Genomic DNA, 25,228 nt, shown 5'->3' on the forward strand with positions numbered 1-25,228 from the left:
AAGTAAAAAGAACAGTTAACCAACAGCTGGTTATAAAGGGGCCTTTAAAAAGACCATGAAAGTCCAAACTGTCAAGAAACCAACTCTTGGAAAAAAAACACCAAAAAGACACAAAAAAATGGGGAGTGAAAACAGTATAGACAGCGGAGGAGAGGAGCCCTCCCCCTTTTTTTGGATCTTTTTAAAGATTCCCTAGATAACCAGCTCCCTGTTGGTTAAGTCTTCTTTTTACTTGATTTTGGATACAATTACTACCAGCCTCCTGGGGCAGGCACACCATGCCGGAAACTGTGCCGTGTCGAGTCTTTTATGCTACTCTTCTTCCAACATTGTAAATTGTGTTTCATATAATTAAAGCACCATTTTATCTTCGTCTCATTGAATGTTCAGCCTCCTTCCGTTTCCTACTACTTTGTTGCTTGCGGTATTTCCCGTGGGATCTTCATATTCAGCCACTATGTGGATCATGCACTAATGGTATTAGTGCATGGTCATTAATAGAAAAAAATAGAAAAAAAAGCCTTTATGGTTGCAGTAAAATGGCCTTTGCATGCCGGAAAGAACATAAGCATTTGCCATACCGGGACAGACCAAAGGTCAATCAAGCCCAGTATCCTGTTTCCAACAGTGGCCAACTCAGGTCACAAGTACCTGGCAAGATCCCAAAACAGTACAACACATTTTATGCTGCTTATCCTAGAAATAAGCAATGGATTTTCCCCAAGTCCATTTTAATAATGGCTTATGGACTTTTCTTTTAGGAAGTTATGGTCATACCACGGAGCAATATAAAGGCATTATAACATCTTTATTTTTGTTTTCCATTCCTTTCCTAATAATATTTAACAATCTATTTGCTTTCTTAGCCCCATTACACACTGAGCAGAGGGTTTTAACGTATCATCAACGAAAACACCTAGATCCTTTTCCTGATTTTGGTGACTCCCAATGGGGAACCTTGCATCACTTAGCTATAGTTTGAGTTCCTCTTTCCCACATGCATCACTTTGCACTTGCTCACATTAATTGTCATCTGCCATTTGGATGCCCAGTCTCCTAGTCTACATATGACATCAACCAAAGTCTACATATCATGCACACATGGGCGGATGCATTTCAGCTGAAACTCAATGCAGAAAAAACCCAATGCCTAATACTCACCTCTCAATATAGCACGAACAAATTCACCACCATTAACACACCAAAACTGAATCTTCCAATCTCAGACACCCTAAAAATCCTTGGAGTTACCATTGATCGACACCTAACACTTGAGAACCATGCGAAAAACACAACCAAGGAGATGTAAAATTAAAAAGAGAAAGACCTTTCTTCCCAAGGACCGTCTTCCGTAACCTGGTACAATCAATGGTACTCAGTCATCTAGACTACTGCAACGCACTCTACGCCGGCTGCAAAGAGCAAATAATCAAGAAACTTCAGACAGCCCAGAACACTGCAGCTAGACTCATATTCGGTAAAACAAAATATGAAAGTGCTAAGCCCCTACGAGAAAAGCTACACTGGCTCCCACTTAAAGAACGTATCACGTTCAAAATATGCTCCCTAGTTCACAAAATCATTCACGGAGATGCCCCAGCCTACATGTCAGACCTGATAGACTTACCACCCAGGAATGCTAAAAAATCATCCTGCACATTCCTTAATCTTCACTTCCCCAACTGTAAAGGTCTAAAATACAAACTAACGCACGCATCAACCTTTTCATACCTGAGCACACAATTCTGGAACGCGCTGCCGCGCAACCTAAAAACGATTTATGAACTAACTTCCGCAAACTACTGAAGACCCATCTCTTTAACAAGGTATACCACAAAGATCAACAAATGTGAACTCCTCCACATACATCCAGAATTGTCTTATAATATCTGCTTGTTATACTACTTTCATGTTTTATCATTATAATGTTACCCAAGATCCTTCTGTAATACTAAATGTCTATTTTCTTATATATTTTATTTTTGTTACATTTGTACCCCGCGCTTTCCCCACTCATGGCAGGCTCAATGCGGCTTACATGGGGTAATGGAGGGTTCATGATGTATTGTAAGCCACATTGAGCCTGCAAAGAGGTGGGAAAATGTGGGATACAAATGCAATAAATAAATAGTCTCGTAATGTCCTCTTGCAATTTTTCACAATCCTCTTGTGATTTAACAGCTTTGAATAAATTTAATTACCTCACTAGTTATTCCCATCTCTACATTATAAATATGTTAAAAAGCAGTGGTCCTAGTATAGACCCCTGTGGGACCCCACTATCTACCCTTCTCCATTGGGAATACTGACCATTTAGCTCTACTCTCTGTTTTCTATCTTTTAACCAGTTTTTAATCCACAATAGAACACTACCTCCAAATCCAGATACACAATATTGACTGGCTCACCTTTATCCACGTTTGCTCACCTCTTCAAAGAAGGGTGCGCTAAGTCCAATTTTTACAACAGCTTAGTAAAAGGACTCCAAAGTAACCCCTGGTAATTATTTAAAAGCGTCAGTACTGTACTTAAACAGAAGACAAGGCAAATTCAAAATGGCCTTTGACCTTCTTTCCATCAATGGAAAGAGCAAGCTGAAGTAGAACTGCAAAACTTTATCATGTTTTAGGTTATTCAAAAATATGATTTTTCTTATTTTGAAAGAGTTCAGTATTTTTCAAAAATTCTGTTTCTTAAACCAAACCAAACACTTTCCATGTAATTATTATGCTGTTTGCGTTTTTCAGTAGCAAGGTTGCTGTGGGATGGCAGGCCGCATTGCTCAACTACAGTACAAGATTCATGTTCAAATCAGTGCCATTAAAGCTCAGGGGCACCTGGAAAGCCCATTATAGACTCTGTGGAGTGGACAGATTCAGGTTCAAAATCGACTCTCCCTGCCTTTACCCTTCAGCCAACTAAAAGATCCGAGTATCATCTTGGAAAATGGGGAAAGGGTTTAAAAAAAAAAAAAAAAAAACTCGAATAAAATGTACTGTAAAGCTGCCAATTTTCCTCCATTTTATCTGGGGATTCTGGTCCTCAATTTTTTTTTTTTTTTTTTAAATTATTGGGCCCAGAGTTTCCTCATGCTCTTTTGGGCTTCCAGTTCCATTATTATGGACTTTTATTAGTACTTAGGCATCAACAGCCTTTATTTAAAACTACCTATCAGTTTTAAGCTTTTGCATCCCATCTTTTGCAGTTATTGAAGCTGTCTTTACACAGAGACCACAGTATGTAAGTCTGGCCAGTAGGTGTCATCAATAAACAACGGCTGAGATGTTTCTGAAAGTTGTTTTTGGTGATGCCATAGCTGGTCAGGCTTTCAGTATATCCATAATGAACATGTTTTTGATAAATTGGCACATGCTGTGATTCCAGTGTATACAAATGTGTATTGCATATTCACTACAGATACCCACAAGTTGGGGAGGGGGAGAGGGAGAGTTTGGAAAGAAAGACTAGTGTGAAAGCATCACCAGGACAGGTCTGGCAATATTATTATTATTAGCATTTGTATAGCGCTACCAGACGCACTGCAATAGGACACTGCTTGTAGAGAAGAGAGAGAGAGAGAAAAAAAGCTAGCATTACCTGAAATGGGTGCTGTAATTGTTGGCTGGATAGGATAGGCCTGCTGAACAAATGGCTTTACACTGAATAAAAAAAAGAACAGTTTTGCAAAATTAAGATATTTTTGAAAATTATGAACATTTACATGAAGAACAAAAACGAGACAAAATTAATAGAAATTTCTCTCTTACAATTAATTATTGCAAAAAAAGGGAGGTGTTTTAGGGCTGCTAAAGATGAATACAAGGGGAATATGTAGTTGGGCAAATAGGCATTTGTAGGCATGTCTGAGGAGACAACGAAGACATTACAGTGGGCTGAATATCTTGTATATATTTTCTTATGCAACATTTTGATGAAAACACAAATTTGGCATTTACTCTTCAGATGCCTAAAGGATCTGGACTACAGTACTGTGCTGCCCAGATACTGGAAGTGATTTGTGTTCTCCCTCATATGATAAAGTCATAAATACACCAATTATGTATGATTTGTGCAGAGAACACAACATGAAAATGTAGCAAGCTGCAAGCTATCTATCACAGCATGCAGTGGTTTCTTTCTGCACTGCTGATATTTTTCCAAAATGGCTGTTCTGTATTTGCTTTAACCCATGCCGAGCACCTTACTCTTTTTATACTTTTTTTCAGGAAAAAGTGGAGCTGTGTTAATCCACCTTTAAAAGGTAATAAATAGAAATAAAACAAAACTTTATGAGCAGAATACTAAAAGGAAATTTTAAAACAACTCAGGAGCGTAAGACCTTTCAAATTCACTTATGAAATGTTTTGATACTCACCAAGCAGGACTTAAAGATCTGGTTTTCTTACATTATAAAACTGTAATATTGTATTGTTCTGTCACTCTCTCTGATCACCCATCCATCTCTCCTTATTTTTTACTCCCATCCACCACCTCTGCCTTTCCCCAGGAGACTGTCATTTGAATGCTGTTGTGTTTCATTTATATATCCCGATATTTTTAATTTTTTTTCGCTCATTTCTGACCTAAAGGCATTTCAATTGAAAGCTACTCCAATAAAAAGATGTCATTTTTAATTTTTTTAATTTATATACTTTCTTCAAACTCAGTCTAAGTGGGTCTTTTACTAAGGTGAGCTACCGTTTTAAGCTCATGCTAGAAATCAGCTGGCGCTGAATGTTGAGACGCCTATAGGAATATAATGAGTGTCTTGGTGTTTAGCAGCAGCTGATCTCTAGCGCGAGCTAAAAACGCTAGTTCACCTTAGTAAAAGGTCCTTTAAATTTGTTTGCATTGATTTCTTTACATACTTACTCTTGTGATGATCCAGGTTGTCCTGTCTGTATCATTCCAGGCCAGAACTAGAAAGGTAAATTAGAAATATTGCTGTTATACATATGTACTGTTCCTTAGTAAATATATTTTACCTACAGACACGGACGCTTACACAGAGGCTGATACAACATGAAATAAAAATGGCGTACTGTCTGCATCAAAAGCCATTTATGAAGGGGGACCATACACTAGAAAGGCTGACTAAAGACCCAAATGCTGCCCAACAAGGTTGAAGGAGGAAGTAAGTCCATTAAAGACAAAAAGATTTAATAAAAAATCAAAGCAGAAAACCGGAAAGAGAATAATGACAAGTTAAACCTAAAAACCAGGGCAAAAGTTTTGAATAAAAATAAAACAAACAAGACACCAAAACCACACAACATTTTTAAAGTGCATTCAAAACAAAGAACTTCTGAGGAGACAAAACTAATAGGTAGCAGATTTAAAACAAACTAGACAAAATATTTTACACTAAGGGCCTCTTTTACCAAAACCATGCTAGCATACCTGATGCAGAAATACTGATAAAACACCATTCACTCTGCATAGGCTTCATTGGCATTGCCGCATGGGAATCACTAGCATGGTGTGGTAAAAGAGGCCCTAAATATAAAGGGGCTCTTTCACTAAGCTGCGGTAAGCACTAATTTGCGCTTACCACAGGTTAAAACATACTACTATGAGGTACACACAGGCATACTGTGGTAAGTACATACGTATTGCCATACTGGGAAAGACCAAAAGTCCATCAAACCCAGCATCCTGTTTCCAACAGCGGCCAATCCAGGTCACAAATACCTGGCAAGATCCCAAAAAAGTACAAAACATTCTATACTGCTAATCCCAGAAATAGTGGATTCTCCCCAAGTCCATTTAATAATGGTCTATGAACTTTTTCTTTAGGAACCCATCCAAACCTTTTTTAAACTCCGCTAAGCTAACCACCTTTACCACATTCTCTGGCAACGAATTCCAGAGTTTAATTACACGTTGAGTTAAGAAAATGTTCTCTGATTCATTTTAAATTTACTACTTTGTAGCTTCATTGCATGCCTCCTAGTCCAATTATTTTTGGAAAGCGTAAACAGACGCTTCACATCTACCCGTTCCACTCCACTCAATATCATTTGTGCACACGCTACCCACGTGCTAAATTTTTTTTTATTTTTTAAAGCACTGGGGCAGAGAGTAGGCATGTTCTGATCTAAGGGCCAGATTCTATATATTGCGCCTACAATTAACACACAGTAGGCAATCACACCTAAGCGTATTCTAAATATCGCATGTAAATCTACGCATGGTGTTTAGAATACGCTTTGGCATACTTCATGCGACTGATCCTACGCGCATCCATTTACGCCAATGGAAAGCTGGTGTAAATCCCTGCGCATAGATTTACATGTACTAGCCCATATTTTATAACAATGCATGTAGATTTTAGAACGTCCATGAAATGTCCTTAACCATGTCCCTTTTTGGCTGTGCACATCAGAATTTAGGTGTAGTACATTGTAGAATACACTTTAGCAATGTACAGCGTAAATTCTAATTTTTTACAATTAGTGCTCGTTATTGCTTGTTAAGAGCCATTAACAATGCTTAACACTTTGTTAAAACAATTAATCTATGTGGGTAGTTATAAAATACGCTTGGATTTATGCACAGAAGTGCATGTAAATCTAGGCGTGCTATATAGAATCCAGGGGTACTCGGCTAGTGCAGTTACACTGCCTCATTCTAATCAATTAGTGCATGAGCCCTTACTGCCTACAAAATAGGTGTCACTAAGAGCTCACATGCTAATGGCCACATACTAAATGGGAAAATGAATGTGCGGCCACTAATGCCAAAACAGAAATATTGGCCCTTTCCCAGGAGCACTATAATTGGCCTTAGCGCGTGGAAAAGACACACGCTGAAGACAGCGTAGGCCAATTTTTAGTGCTGCTTAATAAAAAGTCCCTAAAATTATGCTGTGGAATTTGTTGTCAGATGTCATCAAGACAGTTAGCAAAGCTGACTTTTAAAAAGGTTTAGACAATGATTTATGGACTTTTCATCCAGGAACTTATTAGCCATGTAGGCTTGGGAAAGACACTGATTGCTTATGGAAAATTCAAGTTTTATTTATTTATTTATTACATTTGTATCCCGTGCTTTTCCACACAAGTTTTCCTCAGAGTTGATCATGATCTTCTATTGTTTAGACAGTGTGAGTTGGGTATGGGTGGAGCTGTACTTTCTTGGTTTAAAGGCGTTTTAGCTTTATGTAGTTATAATGTGAAAAAGCAAAATTGTTTTTCCAGGAGTTGGATACTGGGTTGTTTAGTACCCAGGGGTCAGCATTATCTCTAACCTTGTTTAATGTAATGCTTCAACCTTTGGGGCAGGAACTTGAGCAGTTTAAAATCCCATTTTATATTTATGCAGATGACATTACTCTATTATTACCAATTGTTAAAGATTGGACTTCTACACTGAATAGTCTGGAAAACTGTGTCAGTTGGATTACCAATAATTGTTTGAAACTAAATCGTGAAAAAACTAGATTTCCTTGGTTAGGACCTGGGTGCCTAAGTTTCCCACACAGTTTCCAGATAGGAGTGGATTCCTTTGTTTTTGAGAAATCTTCAAGATTTTTAGGAATTGAGGTAGATTTATTGACCTTTTTTAATCATGTTAAACAGATTGTTCAAAAATCCTTCTATACCATGCGAAAACTAAGAGCTATACGCAAATATTTTTGGTTTTGAGTTTACATTGCTAGCTCAGGCACTAATTCTGAGTAGATTACATTAGTGCAATATGTATTCAATTTATTAACATTCTTACTAATTGGTGCAGAATATGGCAGGGCATTTTATATTTTCAGCTTCTAAGCTTGAATCAGTTACTCCGTTCTTGGAGAAGCTACAATGGCTTCCAGATGAAGAAAAAGCTCAATTTAAGCTCTGTTCTTTTGTTCACAAGACATTAAATGGGTTAGGACCTTTTTATCTCGTTAACTGGTTTGATTTACTTCATTCAAACTCTGCTTATAAAATGTGCAACTTAATGTTGTTCATGTTTCCTTCTATCAGACAACTTAGATATAAATCTATATTTAATTACTCATTATATTACCAGGCTGCTGTAGTGTGGAATTTGTTACCTTTGATAATTCATGTTAGTTCAAATTACTTGGCTTTCTTAAAAACTTTAAAAAACCTGTGCCCCTGTTTACTAAGCAGTGCTAAGGGTACACTAGCATTTTTAGCACGTACTATTAGAATGTGCTAACCATTTAGGCACACATACTACTCCTATGGACGCCTACACTGTTAGCATGCACTAATTTTAGGTGTGCACTAAAAACGTTAACGCACCTTAGTAAACATACCCCCTGGTTATTTGAGAAATTTTACGGAGTTTAATTTTGGTCTTCATTTTGAAAACCAAAATGTATTTTCCTGGAAGATATGATTCAGTTTCTCTTTATGTAATCCGCAATGAATTGGTCAGGTGTTTGTGGACTATAAGCACTGTATAGTATAGTATTTTGAGAAATGGCCATTTGCTAGATGTTTCTGTGCTCAGTGCATCTATCTTTTCAGACCACTAATTCTTTTTTTCTAAATGTTCAAGGGAAAACCACACAAAAACAAAACACTGGGATGTATAGGGAGCTAACAGTCTTAGCAGACTGGACACAAAGACATCCCCCAGCAGAACAGTGGGGCACCCTAGGGGGCGCTGCAGTGGACTTCACATAAAAGATCCCATGTACAAATCTCATTGTTACCCCCTTATATTACATGGGGAGCCCTCCAAAACCCACTAAAAAAACCTACTGTACCCAACTGCACACTAGTACAATAGCCCTTATATCTGCAGATGTCACCTGCATGTGGGTACAGTAGGTTTTGGGTGGGTATTGGAGGGCTCACACTTTCCACAAGTGTAACAGTTAGCATGGGATGTGGGCTTGTGTCCCCTTCTCCATAGTGCACTGCACCAGACACTAAGCTACTCCAGGAACCTGCTTGCAGCTTTAATAGGACTGACTATAGCATCTGGTATGTACCATTTTGTTTCACACCTTTTGAGGGGGAGGGGGGATCAGTGACCACTGGGGGAGTACGGGGGGGGGGGGGGGCCCATGCTTTAATCCCTCCAGTAGCATTTGGTCATCTACAGCACCTTTTAATGACTTAGTCGCGATTGAAACAGGTATAGACCAAAACATCTTTTAGCCCCAGATGTTTTTGTTTTGTTCGATTATGGCAGAAAAACATCTGCATTTTTGGAATACCCAGATCTCACCCTCAACACGCCCCCTTGTGATTTGGACACACTGCTATGAACTGCATAGAAAAGTGTTTTGAAAATGGCGATTTGGACGTTTTGTCATCTGCAGCTTTGTGCTGCTTTCTGGATATTTTTTCTGTTTTGAAAATGAGCCCCTTATTGTACCAAAGAATTGGAGAGAAAGCCGATAAGCTGCAGGTCAGTTAGTCTGACCTCTGTGATAGGCATATTAATGCACCCATTACTAAAAAAAAAAAAAAAAAGAATAGTAAAGATCCAAAGTAACGTAATCTACCAAAGATAATGTAAAGTGCGATGACTTGCATACATTTGTACCATAAAAAGGATCTAGGAGATACACTGAAGAGTTAACATATGGCTTTTGTCAGCTGTGCAGCCTAGGAGATGGATCCTAAAGTATTAAACTGATCAGAAGGCTGATTGGCAAAGGAAGGTAAAATAGAGCTCACCAAGGTGGTTTAAAGTGCCTCGGGGATAAATTATTCTAAATGATAAACATGGATCAGTAGGAAAGGTTTCTCTTTCTGCACACGATACAAGGATGTACAACAGGGTAGATGCTACCGATAGAGCAGAAAAATGAAATGTGGGACTGCAGAAGTGGGGTCTTACAGCCTTTATCAGCCACCATTTTTGCTGTTTCCAGGTAGAGAAAACATCTGACATTCAATAAGGAAATAGATTCCAAATTTTACAGTCACGTTATCAGCAAGATAATGACAGCTGACTCCCTCTCTAATTGACAATGCAAAACTTTGTCAGATCTGCTTGGTTTGTAATAAAAAAGGAGCTTGATGAATGACTTACCCCAGGTGCTGCAGGAAATGTCGGGCGTGGAATGCCAGGCAAGCCCAACTTACTGTGAATAGCAGTGGCCGATACTATCTGGGCTGATGACATTGCTGCCATATGCTGGAGTGCTTTGTCCTTCGCCGTTTGATCCTTCAATGTGATAAGTACACTCAGTCTTAATAAATGCACTAAAGTGAAAATCCTACTATGTGCAGCTACAAGCACAGCTATGATTAAAAAATAATAAAACTTAAAAAGCTTCAGTTGCTGAAAAGCAAACATGCAGACACATTTATAATGGAGGCCAAAATGCATTTACATTAGCCTTACCTATACACTGACAATTGTTCAGAAGAAAATTGATTTTTAATCATCTATATGTATTTCTACTTTCACACAATGACATTAACATGTTTTTTTCCCTAAGGAACAAACAAAAAAAAAGTGTTGAATAAAAATGGAAAAAGCATTCAAGCTAGTTGAAATGTCTTTTCTCCTATCGTTGACATTGAATTTGAAGGTAAACGTAGTGTATTAGAATAGTTCTAACAAACAATCATGTTATATAAAAAGTGTATTTGCTGTAGCCTCAAGGTTATTTTTCACATAACCATTATTATTTATCTTGCAGCTCCCGATAGGGAATATTATAGGGACCAGCCACACAGCATGGACGGAACATGTCTCCAAAACAGTGAAATGTTCTCCGTTTTAAAGGTCATCTGCATTGCTTTGCCTACACCTGATTATATGAATCTGGTTGTGCTGGTTATTTTTTCTTGCTTTTATTTATCCCATCACAGGTAAGTTTCTATTTTTTCAGCCCTGAAAAGAACTTACTTTAAATGTCTTTTAGAGTTATGTAGATTAAAGGAGACTTAAGGGGTGAAGTCACCCAAATTTCTACCTTATATGTATATATGTATTTTTTCCTACTTCTTTTTCTCTTCTCTCTTCTGTCACTATAATGGACTACAGTTCTTTTCTTTCTATTATTTGTGATTGTAACCCACTTTGATGGCATATCTTTAAGTGGAATATCAAATAAATTGAATCTTGAACCTTATTCAAAAAGATACATTTCAGACAGAGCTGTTCTTGGGCATTGCTGGTAATCGGCTCCCTTTGAGGCGGTCATGTTCTTTAAGTTTGTTGTAGTATAAAGGATATTGAAAATTTGGAAATGAGCGATTCTCATTGTTTTCAAAGAAAGAAATTAGTTTACAAAACTGAAATATTTATACGGTCAGGTTCACCTGTCAAATCTTAGATTCATATTAATTAGTCAAGTGTATGTTGAGGGCAATGTGATATTGTGTGAGAGGTTCCTTTTCCCCTTCCTCCCAATTAGTTTGGTACTTCAATGCACTAGCATGGTTCTGATCAAAACTGCACAGGGACAAAACATAGTTTCTAGTGCTTTAGCTCCTTGTGCCAATCGTTCAAGCGTGAACAGAGCACTGTAGGCCTCAGGCTCTCCTACAACAACATGGCCACTCTTGTTCTTATTTCACTGCTTCCCAATTTTGTCTTTTTAAAATATAAATACAGAAGATACAAAAGAGGAAAACAGACTAAAAAGAGAAAAATATAAGAATATTTCTTCCCCCAAAACATTATATATGATCTCTACAAATGATGAATCTAAGGGAAAACTCCAAGTGAATATAATTCTGGTTTCAGCACTTACAACATTTATAACACATTTTTACAGCGCTGTAAGTTCTTCAGATTTGCAAACAAATTTCTCTATTGTCAATGACTATATTCATCCACTAAACTTGCATGTTAGTGTTAAAGCAGCCTGCACAAATGGCAGGTATAACTTGAAATGTCTAACTTAGGAGTCGATGTAGTGAAGCACTGAAGGCTTAGTGCACACCTTAGTGTGGGTTGTGCCAATTTTCTGCCCCGAGATGGCCACCTTATGCATAGAAAAATTTAGCGCACGAGAAAGCTACATGCAAAGAAATTTATAGGCATTAGCACACTGTTAACATCAATAGGAATGAAGGCATTAGCTATTAAACCAAATGCAGAGAACTGAGCACACGACCCAAAGGTCTGAGGCGTATTAAGCTGTGGAATTTAGCTCAGTCTCAGGAAGACTAAAAAGTTAGCTTTTTTTTCTGTGGCTAATGTGGGGGGGGGGGGGGGAAGAGTTATTTTACCACAATTCATGCTATTTTAACACAGGGTGTCATGGCATAAAATGGGACCTATGGAAAAATAGCACGATTTGTGGTAAAATAATCCATCTTAATGGTTGATAACTCTCCCCCCCCCCCCCCCCCCCAGGCAAGTTTTTTGCAATATGAACTAACCACAACATTTTTCTTAATCCATTAATGCCTCTACCAGCTACTACAGAAGAAGAAAGAGAAGGCCTAACAGAGCCCAGTGCATTGAGACAGAAGAAAGGGGAAGAGAATAGAATTGGGCACTCAAACCATCATCAGGAGGTTCCACATCCACAATAGTGGAGATGAAGTCTGATTATTTGAACATTGCTAGCAATGGAGTAGCCATAGGGGGGGCCTTTGGGCTCAGGTCCTCTCCAACACAGTAGCTCCTCCATGCAGATCCGGAGTCTCTTTGATCTCCCCTTCTAGCAGTCGGTCCTCCAGTCGTGACTGGCAGAGGCAGTGAAACAGAAGGCAGGACATGACAAAGGAAAGACCCAGACAGGACCGGCCATAGACAGTCTATTTCACTGCCTCTGCTGGTCACATGCTGGGACTGGAGTGTTGGAATGTAATTGTATTTTACATGCATTGCCTGTCACCTATTATTTCTCTGTGATTACTCTGTGACCTCTGATGTGAATTACTTAGAGAGGTCACACAGCTATGCAACTTCCTGTGGGGGTTAGACACAGTTAGATGCAGCACATGCAGCACATGGAGCACATGGAGCTCATGATCTCTCCTAACCTGAGAGGATCTATGGTGGTGTGAGCATCCATTACCATCTAAGCACATGGAAGGAGCTGATAATACAAATGTATAGTAATATGTATATATAAGCCTGTCTGATTATAATCTAACTGCAAACTGTGAGTAAACAGATGTTTTGTTACTTCAACTTTAAAGTGACTCAGCAGTGAATTATTCAGGGGTGAATGAGAGAGAGATGAAGAAAGAAATTAACATTTCTAAAGCTGAAGCTGTGTGTACTAAAATCTGCTAATTATTTACTACAAATAATCCAACAAAAGGGTTATGGGCCCAGGGTCAGGAATTGAAAAAGAAGAGAAATATTACCAGGCAAAAAAAAAAAGGCCACATTTTTCTCTTAAGTTTTAAAGGAAAGATTCAGTCTGTCTCTCTCTCCCCCCACACAGCAGACAGAAGGCTAAGAAAATGGCTGAGGGAAGAAATTCACCATTGTTCTATTCTCTCAAGGTGCCTAAATTAACTGAGTTTAATTATCGGCAGTGGGAACTAAGATTCATATGTCTCCTTCGAGCAAAAAGATTAAATATATGCTTAGACCAAGACAGAACAGCTGAAAATATGGCTGAATGGGACAATGCAAACTATTATGTGAAGTGCATGCTTTTGGAAGCTCTCTCAGAGAAACAAGCCATATTAGTGGAGGGAAAAGATACACCAAAGGACATTTATGTAAGCTGAGAACTATGTATGCAACTACATATGCAAAGCAGCAACCAATTTGGTTGGCAGAGTTGAATGAAACCAAATTAAGGGATAAAAGTAAATGTAATGATCACATTATGCATCTTATGTCTTCATTTCAAAAGTTAGAACTTTCTGGAATTCCCATGTGTGATGCATTGAAAAGAGCATTTCTTTTTACCTCACTATCAAAGAAGTTTGATGTTTTTAGGTCTGTAAATGAGGCCATTGAAGGGCAATCTTTTGAACAGACAACATCAAAACTAAGGCAGGAATGCATAATAAATGATTCTGAGGAGATGTGTTCTCAAAGTCAGTCAGAGAGAAATGAAACAAATTTCTTGGCAAAGAACAGAGGAAGGCGGAGCTATGGGAAAACGCCACCCAAGGGCAAGCTGATTTGCTACTCATGTGGAAAGGAGGGACATGTATCTAAATGGTGTAAGGAAACACAAAACACTCCCTCTAGCTCACCTAAGCCAATGGAACTAAAGAATTTTCAAACCAGGAAATGTATGAAGGACAAAGATAAACACAAGGGCTTTCTAATGGCAGAAAAATCTTTGACTATGGTAAATAATAATTCAAATGAAAGTACTTGGATTTTGGATTCGGGGAGCACATGCCATTTAACCAATTGTAAGGATTTCTTTCAGGAAATGTGTCCAGAGGAAGGTATTCTTAAAACTGCAAACGCAGGGACTGCTAAGATCCAAGCAAAAGGTATTGGATTCTTAAAATGCAAAGTGTCTAATGAAGTTAAAGAAATTCCTGTAAGTGATGTCTTGTATATTCCCCAAGCAGTTTGCAATATGCTTAGTGTATCTACATTAGATAAGAAGGGATTTGCGATTCATTTTGAAAACAGTAAGTGCACAATCTCTAAAAATGATGAAGTGTATGCTGAAGCTTTTATGCATAATGATGTTTATAAACTGAGCATTTCAGGTGAAGCCTCACATATGGCGCAAGTAAGGAAGAATGATGGTAAATGTAGTCTGGAAATCTGGCACCGCCGCCTGGGACATCGTGATTCTAAGGTGATCCAGGATCTTTACAGTAAGCAACTGGCCACCGGCATTCAGATAAGTGCAGATGCTGGTAAAATGGAGAAATGCATAGACTGTGTTACTCAAAAAGGTGTGAGACCCTCATTTCCTGCATACACAGGAAATAGGAGTAATAAAGTGCTGGACTTAATACACAGTGACTTATGTGGACCGTTTAATATCCCATCATTGGGAAATAACAGATTTGTGCTAATATTCTTGGATGATTTCTCTAGATATTGTGTGGCCTATTTGCTGAAAGAAAAAAGTCAAGTCACAGACATGCTGAAGAAATACGTAGCCATGGTGAGCAATAAATTTGAAAGAAAACCAAAGGTTCTTCAGACCGACAATGGTGGTGAGTTCACTTCACAAAGCATGCGCACATTTCTAGAACAAGAAGGCATTCAGCATATCACAACAGTAGCTTATACACCAGAGCAAAATTCTGTTGCAGAGAGAAAATTTAGGTCACTTGTGGAAATGACCAGATGTATGCTGTCAGATAGCAATCTCCCTAAAAGACTATGGGGGGAAGCCATTCTCACAGCAGTGTACCTACAAAACAGAATGCCAACTAAAGGCGCTGAGCGCACACCACATGAGACATGGCATGGTAGGAAGCCAAACCTGTCACACATAAGAACATTTGGAAGTACAGCATATGCTCATGAACCAAAACAAAGAAGGCATAAGCTGGATTCCACAACAGAAAGGGGCATTTTAGTTGGCTATGCTCCAGGACACAAAGGATATAGAATTTTGAATCTGAAAACTGGCATTGTTGGCATAAGACATGTTACATATTTTGATGAAAACAAGAGGGTTGATAAAGGCTGGATTATCCCAGATGAGCCTTATCATCCAGAATATGAAACTAGAACCATAATAGACATGCCAGTGTATATAAATGCCATACCAAGGCAGATGTCTGAAAGCAACTCATCTGTATCTAACGAGGAACAGGCAGAGGAAACAGACACAGAAAGGATCATTGAAGAAGACAGTACAGTTGGAGAAGGGGAATCAATTGGAGAAGGACTCTCAGATTTAGAGGATGCGGAAAGGTCAGACCAACCTGTTGTCAGACGCTCATCCAGGGAAAACAAAGGTGTTCCACCCCCAAGACTGTCTTACCTAACAAAGTCAGCAGAAGCTCAAGAGCCCTTAACATGGGATGAGATTGAGAAAATGCCAGCAGAAGAAGCTGCTGAATGGCATAAAGCTGCACAAGAAGAAATTGATGCATTGGATAAAAATAATACTTGGATTCTTACAAAATTACCTCCTGGCAAGAAAGCTATAGGATGCAAATGGGTATTCAAGTTAAAAAGGAATGCACAAGGAAAAGTGGAAAGGTATAAAGCCAGATTAGTGGCAAAGGGATATCTTCAAAATATGGAGAAGATTTTGATGAAGTGTTTGCACCTGTAGTGAAACACACGACAATTAGAACACTTCTGAGCATTGCAGTCTCAAAAGGCATGCAAGTCAACCACATTGATGTGAAAACAGCGTTTCTTCATGGAGAAATAACTGAAGATTTGTACATGGAACAGCCAACAGGTTTCATAAATACAAAACAAAGACAGCTAGTGTGTAAATTAAACAAAGGTCTTTATGGATTAAAGCAAAGTGCAAAATGTTGGAATGAAAAATTGCATGAAATATTGACAAATTTAGGATTTAAGCAAGGTGAAGCAGATAAATGCTTGTACACTAGGTGCAGAAATGGACAATATGCATACATTTTAGCTTTTGTTGATGATCTGCTCATTGCAAGCAAAAGTGAGCAAGAGTACAAGGACATTGTAAAGTGTTTAAACCTCAATGTTGAGATAAAAGAACTTGGTAATGTGTCATACTATCTTGGTATAGAAATTGAGAAACAAAATGATGGTTCTTATCTTCTAAGCCAGAAGCAGAAAATAAATGAGCTTATTGAAAGTTTAGGTATGCAAGATGCCCAAGTTGTAAGCACTCCCATGATCACTGATTTTCTGAAGGATGAAACAGTAAGAGAACCTTTACCAGATAACATCCAATATAGATCAGCCATAGGTAAGCTTTTATATCTAGCTACCACATACAGGGCTGATATAGCAAATGCAGTAGGAATTTTGAGCAGAAGGGTCAGCTCACCTACCAAATCAGATTGGACTGCAGTTAAAAGGATGGTAAGGTATTTAAAGGGTACCATTGATTGTAAATTAAAGATTTCAGCCAATAGTAATCCAAAACTAATATGTTACTGTGATTCAGATTGGGCAGGGGATCATTCTGATTATAAATCCACAAGTGGATATGTGTTTATGTATGGAAATGTACAAATTTCATGGGCCAGTCATAAACAAAGTATTGTGAGTCTGTCTTCTACAGAAGCTGAATATGTGGCCGTATCGGAAGCGTGCAGAGAACTGATGTGGATTGAAAAACTTTTGCTGGATTTCGGAATAGCTGAAAAGAGACCAATCCAGTTAATGGAAGATAATCAGAGCTGCATCCGACTGTCACAGAATGACAAGGTTCAGTCACGCACCAAGCACATCGCAACGAAATACCACAACGTGCGAGAGTTGGCGAAAGAAGGGGTCATCAGTCTACACTATTGTCACACCAGTGAGATGACAGCTGACATCATGACCAAACCGTTACCCAGAGAACATTTGTGAATCTGCGTATAAAGCTTGGACTTTGTATGAATAAATAATTGCATGACAGTTATGCATGAGAAGGGGTTTGTTGGAATGTAATTGTATTTTACATGCATTGCCTGTCACCTATTATTTCTCTGTGATTACTCTGTGACCTCTGATGTGAATTACTTAGAGAGGTCACACAGCTATGCAACTTCCTGTGGGGGTTAGACACAGTTAGATGCAGCACATGCAGCACATGGAGCACATGGAGCTCATGATCTCTCCTAACCTGAGAGGATCTATGGTGGTGTGAGCATCCATTACCATCTAAGCACATGGAAGGAGCTGATAATACAAATGTATAGTAATATGTATATATAAGCCTGTCTGATTATAATCTAACTGCAAACTGTGAGTAAACAGATGTTTTGTTACTTCAACTTTAAAGTGACTCAGCAGTGAATTATTCAGGGGTGAATGAGAGAGAGATGAAGAAAGAAATTAACATTTCTAAAGCTGAAGCTGTGTGTACTAAAATCTGCTAATTATTTACTACAAATAATCCAACATGGAGGACCATTGGGGAGGGGGGGGGGGGGCAGAAAAACACTGGACCCACAAGGTAGGGGAGGTGGACAGCAGAGATGAAATGCATCTTCTCCCCTCCCCCCGTGTCTACCTTTGGGCCTCCCCAAAATGGACTGTAGGCTACACCCCTGATTGCTAGTCTAATGTGATGTGTGACAGATTGTGCCCATATTGCTCTTATACTTCCATCCGATAGATGATATACCAGTACAATCTTGGCATAAAATACAGATTTTTCTGCAACTAAGAGATGCAATAAACTGTATGCTTGTTTCTATGACAATTGACATGCTCTCCTGTGTTTGCACATATTAATTTGCATGCACATTATTTGCATACAATTGTTTTTTTGGTGCATCAGGGTTTTTTTTTGAATTACTTTAAATAAGTGCATTAGGAAATACTGTGGGGCTAAAGCTCAGTGCACAATGCTAATGCAGACTTTATTAACATTGTCCCCTTAGATGTTTCAAGTTGTAAGTGGATATCATCTGAATATGTGTACAATTTGGAACTAAGTTAGACATTTCAAATGTTGATTGATTGGTGGAATATTGACCTCACAGAATATTACAAGCTACTGGAACACCAGAAGATTACTCTATAAGGGATGACCAAGAAACCAGATTAATTTAGATCCATTAACCATTATTTCTATGGTTATTTCACTAGATGGAACAGCACAACACTGCTGTTATCTTATGAACTCACAAACACACACAAAGGTGACTAAGGACTGGTTTGATGGGTTTAAATCTGAAGCGCGCTCTTGCTCCCTGGCCCTACTGTGAATTGGAATATCGTGAAGCAGTTCAAATCCAGTCTCTCCATAAAGTCCTCGGTTTATGGAGGAAACACATTGCTTAAACTGGGTTTCTTTAGACCACCAGCTTGAAATCTCAAATTCAGGGAAATGGGAATTAAGAATGGGGGAAAAACGTTTTCCTGACCATTACACAATTAACCTTAATATAATCATGTGGCCAGATTTCAGGGAATCTAAACCACTCAGCACTCATTAGGTACAGCAATGTGCTATGAGTGGTTAGAGGTGTTTCTTTTCTCTTTTGCCCCCTCTATCTTAAAAAGTGGACTATAGGTGAATGCTGGACTTGTTTTCTTTTATATGTTTATCCTTTATAAATACTCATCTTTCTTTATTATGAGACTTTATATTGCAAAAATTTGAAAGAAAGCCCCATACATCTTGATTTACTACATTGCTTTTAGCTATACATTAGATGCTATGAATGTATAAAGTCTGTTAATGGAAAAAAATAGAGGAAAATGAGCAATGTTCTTATACCCCTTTACTAAATTTTTTTTAATGTTTTGTTTATAATGAAGCTATCTTAGACTTTTGCAAATAAAATTTGAAATTTAGTATGCCCATCATGTAAACAGCCTTCAGTGACCTTGAGTCATATGTTTTGGCTCTGTCCACCTGTTTTATCTTTTTGGACTTTATTAAGTTGCCCATGTTATGAAATAATGGAAAATTATGCTCCGTGTTGGAGTACTCCAAGACTACTTCTTGATTGCTTTGTTGTATCTTCTCCAATGCCACGGGGGGGGGGGGGGGGGGGGGGGGGGGGGGGGGGGGGGGGGGGGGGAGAGAGGATTTCTGCAGAGGGCAGCTTTATTGGTCCACAAAAGTATTCTGCTAAATTGGATGTCAATTAATGCAATGGTGCTCCCCTATGATTTCTCTCTTAACTGTAGAAAAACAAGATGCAGGAGACTTTACTTCTCTGCAAAATACATGGGAACCCTTTTGGGCCTCCCTTACTCCAGTCCAGTGGCACAAAGAAGGAGTCTAAATAACCCTACAGTGACACTTTTTGTTAATAACCCCATTGGAAACTACTTTTGTTTTTGAACTCTGGCAATGGGTGGAGAGGGTGGGTGGGGTAAGGACTGGTAGTTCGGGGGATAGGTGTGGTTAGTTGTTCTTGTTACAATATCTGCAAAATGTTTTGATCTATTTGCTTCAGCGTGTTAATCTTAATTTATATTAAAATATTTTTATTAGACAGAAGCATCTGTAGGAAAAAATGTTGAAATTAAGTGAAAAATCCAGATTCTCCCTTTTTACTGTATGGCATGAGAGTAGCAAAATATTAATTTCTAGTAAGAGGTGTGCATGGTGAAGAAACAGAAGCAGTTATCAGCAAGTTTATCAACTCTAGCATGTTGGCAAGCATGCTGGCAAGGTATACATGCTCTTACTTATGGCTTTTTAAATCTCAGAGAAGGTATTTAAATATACAGTCCTAGAAATAAGCACTTCCATTTATACTGCCGCTTAATGGCAAATGCAGAAACACAATAAAAGCTTGCTGAACAATTTGCCAAGCATAGCTAATACATAAAATAGCAGGCTTAAGTGAAAATACTTACCATGTTTGTTACCTGGATACAATAATAAACAATTTATTAACGTGTTTGTGCACAAGAGCAAATCTAAGTCAAAAATCACTAGATCATGAATGACAAATGAAGAACAATTTGCCAATTACTATACAACACAAACACGTTCCTACGTTTTCTCAGAGACTGCTATGGGAGGGAGGAGGGTTCGGGAAAAAGAGTTGTATGGTTTCCTGATTTTTTTTAATTTAGTTTATTTAGTTTGGGTTTTTTTTTTATTACGGACAGACTGCATATTCAATATTAAAACAAGTCTATATATAGGTTTGTCAGTGCACAGATGGAATTTCGACATGTGAATAATGTCTGGAAAAAAAAAAAAAAGGAGTAATATATTTGCTTATTCATAGAGCCCAACATCTCTAATTTATATGTATTAAATGTGAATTCCAAGGTAACAGACTAAAACACTGGTATTCAAATAGTTCAGGTTTCAGGATATTCCTAACAAATATGCATTTGCATGCATAGAAAATTTTCATACAAATTTTTCTCATGTATAAGCATAAGAGCCATGCAACCCAACCCTCTCTTAGAGGAATGCATAGCTATTATATGCAAATCTCTCATATGCATATTTATTGTGGTAATCCAAAAAACCTGACTGGGTAAGTGTGCCTTCAGGAAAGCACTAAAACACTGCCTTAATGAACGTACATAACAGATTTGCATGCATACTGCCTTTACTGTATGCAAATGTCTCATTCACATTCAATATACAAACGTATGGGGTAAACCTGCAATAATTAGTCCTATAAACATTAATTCTCCATATCACTTGACTAATACATTCTAAACATTTTGCCAATCTATTTAGTAACATATACATTCATTGTACAGTCTATATGGTACATATCATATTTATTCCTACACAATTCTTTTTAAAACAATCAACACAGATCTTTCTAATCACTACAAATGATGTCCAACGTTCTCACTTTCCCCTAAGAAAAGTTCCAATCACAGCTGCAATGATTATACACACCAACCAACGTGTATGTAGGAACAGCAAAAAAAGTCTTGTAACTTCAAGTGTAACTTGATGTGTTCCAAACACACTGCATTCAGCAGTGATGTGTCCAACAGCTGAAAAATATCACCACTTTATTCAACACTCTTGATGTCGGGCATCATCTGGATAATGTTTTCACACATTCCAACAAACGAATATTCAATCTTTCTTTGGTCCCAACACTGGCCATGTTTCTTTATCACTTCATCAGGAGACCTTATACAGTGAACAATATATGCAATTACACAACTACTCATTCATACAACACATAAAACATAGTCCCAATAATGATTCATTACCTTAAGCGACCTCACATTGTCGTTAGGCACACCACAGTAAGCACCAGCTTCCGGTGTGTTAACGTCATGTCCTGCATCGTATAAGTTGTCATTCAGCCTGACTTCCTTTTATACCGACAATAACAACGGCCAATCAACTTCTTTGTTGAGCCCATTGGGTTCAACGGTATTCCAATTATATATTAATCGCTGCTCTTTGCGTATCAATTGTTTCTCAGTACAACCTCTCCCTTTCTGGATATGGACAAGTACTACAAATTGCAGCTCTTGAATTGAATGCTGATATTGCAGCCAGTGATTAACTAGAGGAGTATCACACTTTTGTAATCTAATTGCTCAAATGCTGTGCTATACGCATTTTAATCTTGCGTGTAGTTTCACCTATATACCATAATTGGCAAGGACAACGTATACCATACTCTACATTCTGTGTGTTACAATCTGTTTTAACTTTTAAATAAAATTATCTGTTGATATTATTTACCCAGATTTGATCAGCACAAATTGCATGTTTACAATACACACATTTCTTACATAGTTAAGGAGGAATGTTTTTAACATCTAGCAATGAACTAGATAGAACCCTACTTCTCTCCACTAGAAGAAGCGTCGAGTGGATTTCCATGCCCAACTTTGGGCGTCAGGGCTTATGCCAGCTGAAATCTGGTGCAAATCCTGGCGCGCAAGTTGGGTGCGTAACCCTGGAATTCTATAACACTGCGCATAAATATTTGGAGTGCCTTTGACCTGCCCATGGATTGCACATGAGACATTTTCTGCCAGATTCTATATATACTGCGCCTTAATTTCCGCATGGAAATCAAAGCGTATTCTATAACAATGCATGTAATTTAATTGGTTAACGAGCTAATCAGCTCCGTCAATTGAACGCTAACAGGCAATTACCAGCACTAATTGGCATTAAGATTTAAGCGCAGAACTCGCTAAGCGCATTCTGTTAACATGGTGTGCATAAATTCTAAGTTGCATAGTTGAAAAGGGGGCATGGCCATGGGTGGGGCATGGGCGTTTCTAAAATCTATGCACAGAATACATCCACTCTCCCCTAGATTATGAATAGCGCACCTAGAGATCCATGCTGAAATCCAAGCGGATTCTATAACAATGCGTGTAACTTAACAAGCTAAGCTGAGCGTTGACAACAGCACTTAACAAGCAATAAAGCGAAAGCTACATACCTGTAGAAGGCATTCTCCGAGGACAGCAGGCTGATTGTTCTCACTGATGGGTGACGTCGTCGGCAGCCCCAGAACCAGAATTCTTCCTAGCAACAAAGAGTTTTCTAGCCTCGCGCTCCCGTGCGCACCGCGCATGCGTGACCATCTTCCCACCCGAACGCGAGCGTGCTCCTCATTCCAGTAAAAAGCAAAGAAAGGGAAGACACAACTCCTAAGGGGAAGTGGGCGGGATTGTGAGAACAATCAGCCTGCTGTCCTCGGAGAATACCTTCTACAGGTATGTAGCTTTCGCTTTCTCCGAGGACAAGCAGGCTGCTTGTTCTCACTGATGGAGTATCCCTAGCCCCCAGGCTCACTCAAAACAACAAACATTGGTTAACTGAGATTGACCTAACTTATTCAACTAACTGAGAGTGCAGCCTGGAACAGAATAAAAAAGGGCCTAGGGGGGAGGAGTTGGATTCTAAACCCCAAACAGATTCTGCAGCACTGACTGCCCAAACTGATGTCGCGTCCGATATCCTGCTATAGGCAGTAATGAGATGTGAATGCGTGGACAAATGACCACGTCGCAGCTTTGCAAATCTCCTCAATAGTGGCTGACTTCAAGTGGGCCACTGACGCAGCCATGGCTCGAACATTATGAGCCGTGACAGGACCCTCAAGAGTCATCCCAGCCTGGGCATAAGTGAAGGAAATGCAATCTGCTATCCAATTGGATATGGTGAGTTTCCCTTCAGCCACTCCCCTCTTGTTGGGATCAAAAGAAACAAACATTTGGGCGGACTGTCTGTGGGGCTGTGTCCGCTCCAGATAGAAGGCCAATGCTCTCTTGCAGTCCAATGTGTGCAGTTGACGTTCAGCAGGGTGGGTATGAGGAAGGGAAAAAAATGTTGGCAAGACAATTGACTGGTTCAGATGGAATTCCATCGACAATCATATAAATATAGACTCCTACATAGAAATAAATAGCGTCAAATATATGTTTAATTTATAGGGGAAAAGCCTCAATCCCAGCGTAAGCTCCTTGTGTTGTAAAACAACGTAAGGGAGCACCGCCCGATCATCACTGGCTGAAAAACCCCTATTTAAGTAACCCACTTCTATTCTCCGATTTTAGAGAAATCTCAAATTAATGGTTACTTAGCTCACTGCTGGAAAAATTCTAAGCAGTTTAACTGGAACACAGTCATCTGAACCCAATCCACGGCCCGACTCAGCCCAAGTTTCGCCTTCTTCCTCAGGGTCCGCGGGTCAATCAACTGTATTTCAATCGGCTTCTCGCTTTCTTCAATTTGACTGCCTATAGCTCCAATATTGAGTGCGGAGGACTACTTTGTTATGATGAAACTTGGTATAAGGAGCATGAGCTCCCAAGGCTTGAAGCTCACTGACTCTGCGAGCTGAACTAACTACCACCAAAAAAATGACCTTCCAGGTCAAGTACTTCAGATGGCAGGAATCTAGTGGCTCAAAAGGAGGTTTCATCAGCTGTGTGAGAACAACATTGAGATCCCATGACACTGTAGGAGGTTTGATGGAGGGCTTTGACAAAAGCAAACCTCTCATGAAGCGAACAACTAAAGGTTGTCCCGAGATCGGCTTACCTTCCACACGGTAATGGTATGCACTAATAGCACTAAGATGAACCCTTACAGAGTTGGTCTTGAGACCAGACTCAGACAAGTGTAGAAGGTACTCAAGCAAGGTCTGTGTAGGACAAGAATGAGGATCTAGGGCCTTGCTGTCACACCAAATGGTAAACCTCCTCCATAAAAAGAAGTAACTCTTTTTAGTGGAATCTTTTCTGGAAGCAAGTAAGATTCGGGAGACACCCTCTGAAAGACCTAAGGAGGCAAAGTCTATGCTCTCAACATCCAGGCCGTGAGGGCCAAGGACTGGAGGTTGGGATGCAGAAGCACCCCCTCGTTCTGAGTGATGTGGGTTGGAAAACACTCCAATCTCCACGGTTCTTCGGAGGACAGCTCCAGAAGAAGAGGGAACCAAATCTGACGGGGCCAGAAAGGCGCAATCAAAATCATGGTTCCGCAATCTTGCTTGAGTTTCAGTAAAGTCTTCCCCACCAAAGGTATGGGAGGATACGCATACAGGAGGCCCTCCCCCCAATGAAGGAGGAAGGCATCCGACGCTAGTCTGCCGTGGGCCTGAAGCCTGGGACAGAATTGAGGGACCTTGTGATTGGTCTGAATGGCAAAAAGATCTACCAAGGGGGTGCCCCACGCTTGGAAGATCTTGCGTACTACTCTCGAGTTGAAAGACCACTCGTGAGGTTGCATTATCCTGCTCAACCTGTCGGCCAGACTGTTGTTTACGCCTGCCAGATACGTGGCTTGAAGAAACATGCCATTCCGGCGAGCCCA

General features: G+C 39.2%; 1 protein-coding gene across 6 annotated transcripts in view; it reads right to left on the reverse strand.

Annotated features, from left to right (window-relative positions):
• The window catches only part of TEAD1 (TEA domain transcription factor 1), a 342,634-nt gene that overhangs the window by 63,036 nt on the left and 254,370 nt on the right, over positions 1-25,228 (reverse strand). For 3 of the 6 annotated variants that reach the window (XM_030200968.1, XM_030200969.1, XM_030200966.1), the window contains 4 exons: positions 20,308-20,319; positions 10,009-10,143; positions 4,873-4,919; positions 3,598-3,659 (listed from right to left, as the gene is read on the reverse strand). In XM_030200968.1, coding sequence (XP_030056828.1) covers positions 3,598-3,659; positions 4,873-4,919; positions 10,009-10,143; positions 20,308-20,319 — 256 coding nt within the window. The remainder of the gene's footprint in view (positions 1-3,597; positions 3,660-4,872; positions 4,920-10,008; positions 10,144-20,307; positions 20,320-25,228) is intronic. The other 3 variants (XM_030200970.1, XM_030200971.1, XM_030200967.1) reach the window with 1 other exon arrangement.

This window comes from Microcaecilia unicolor, chromosome 4 (assembly GCF_901765095.1).
Source record: "Microcaecilia unicolor chromosome 4, aMicUni1.1, whole genome shotgun sequence".
NCBI classification, from domain to species: domain Eukaryota; kingdom Metazoa; phylum Chordata; class Amphibia; order Gymnophiona; family Siphonopidae; genus Microcaecilia; species Microcaecilia unicolor.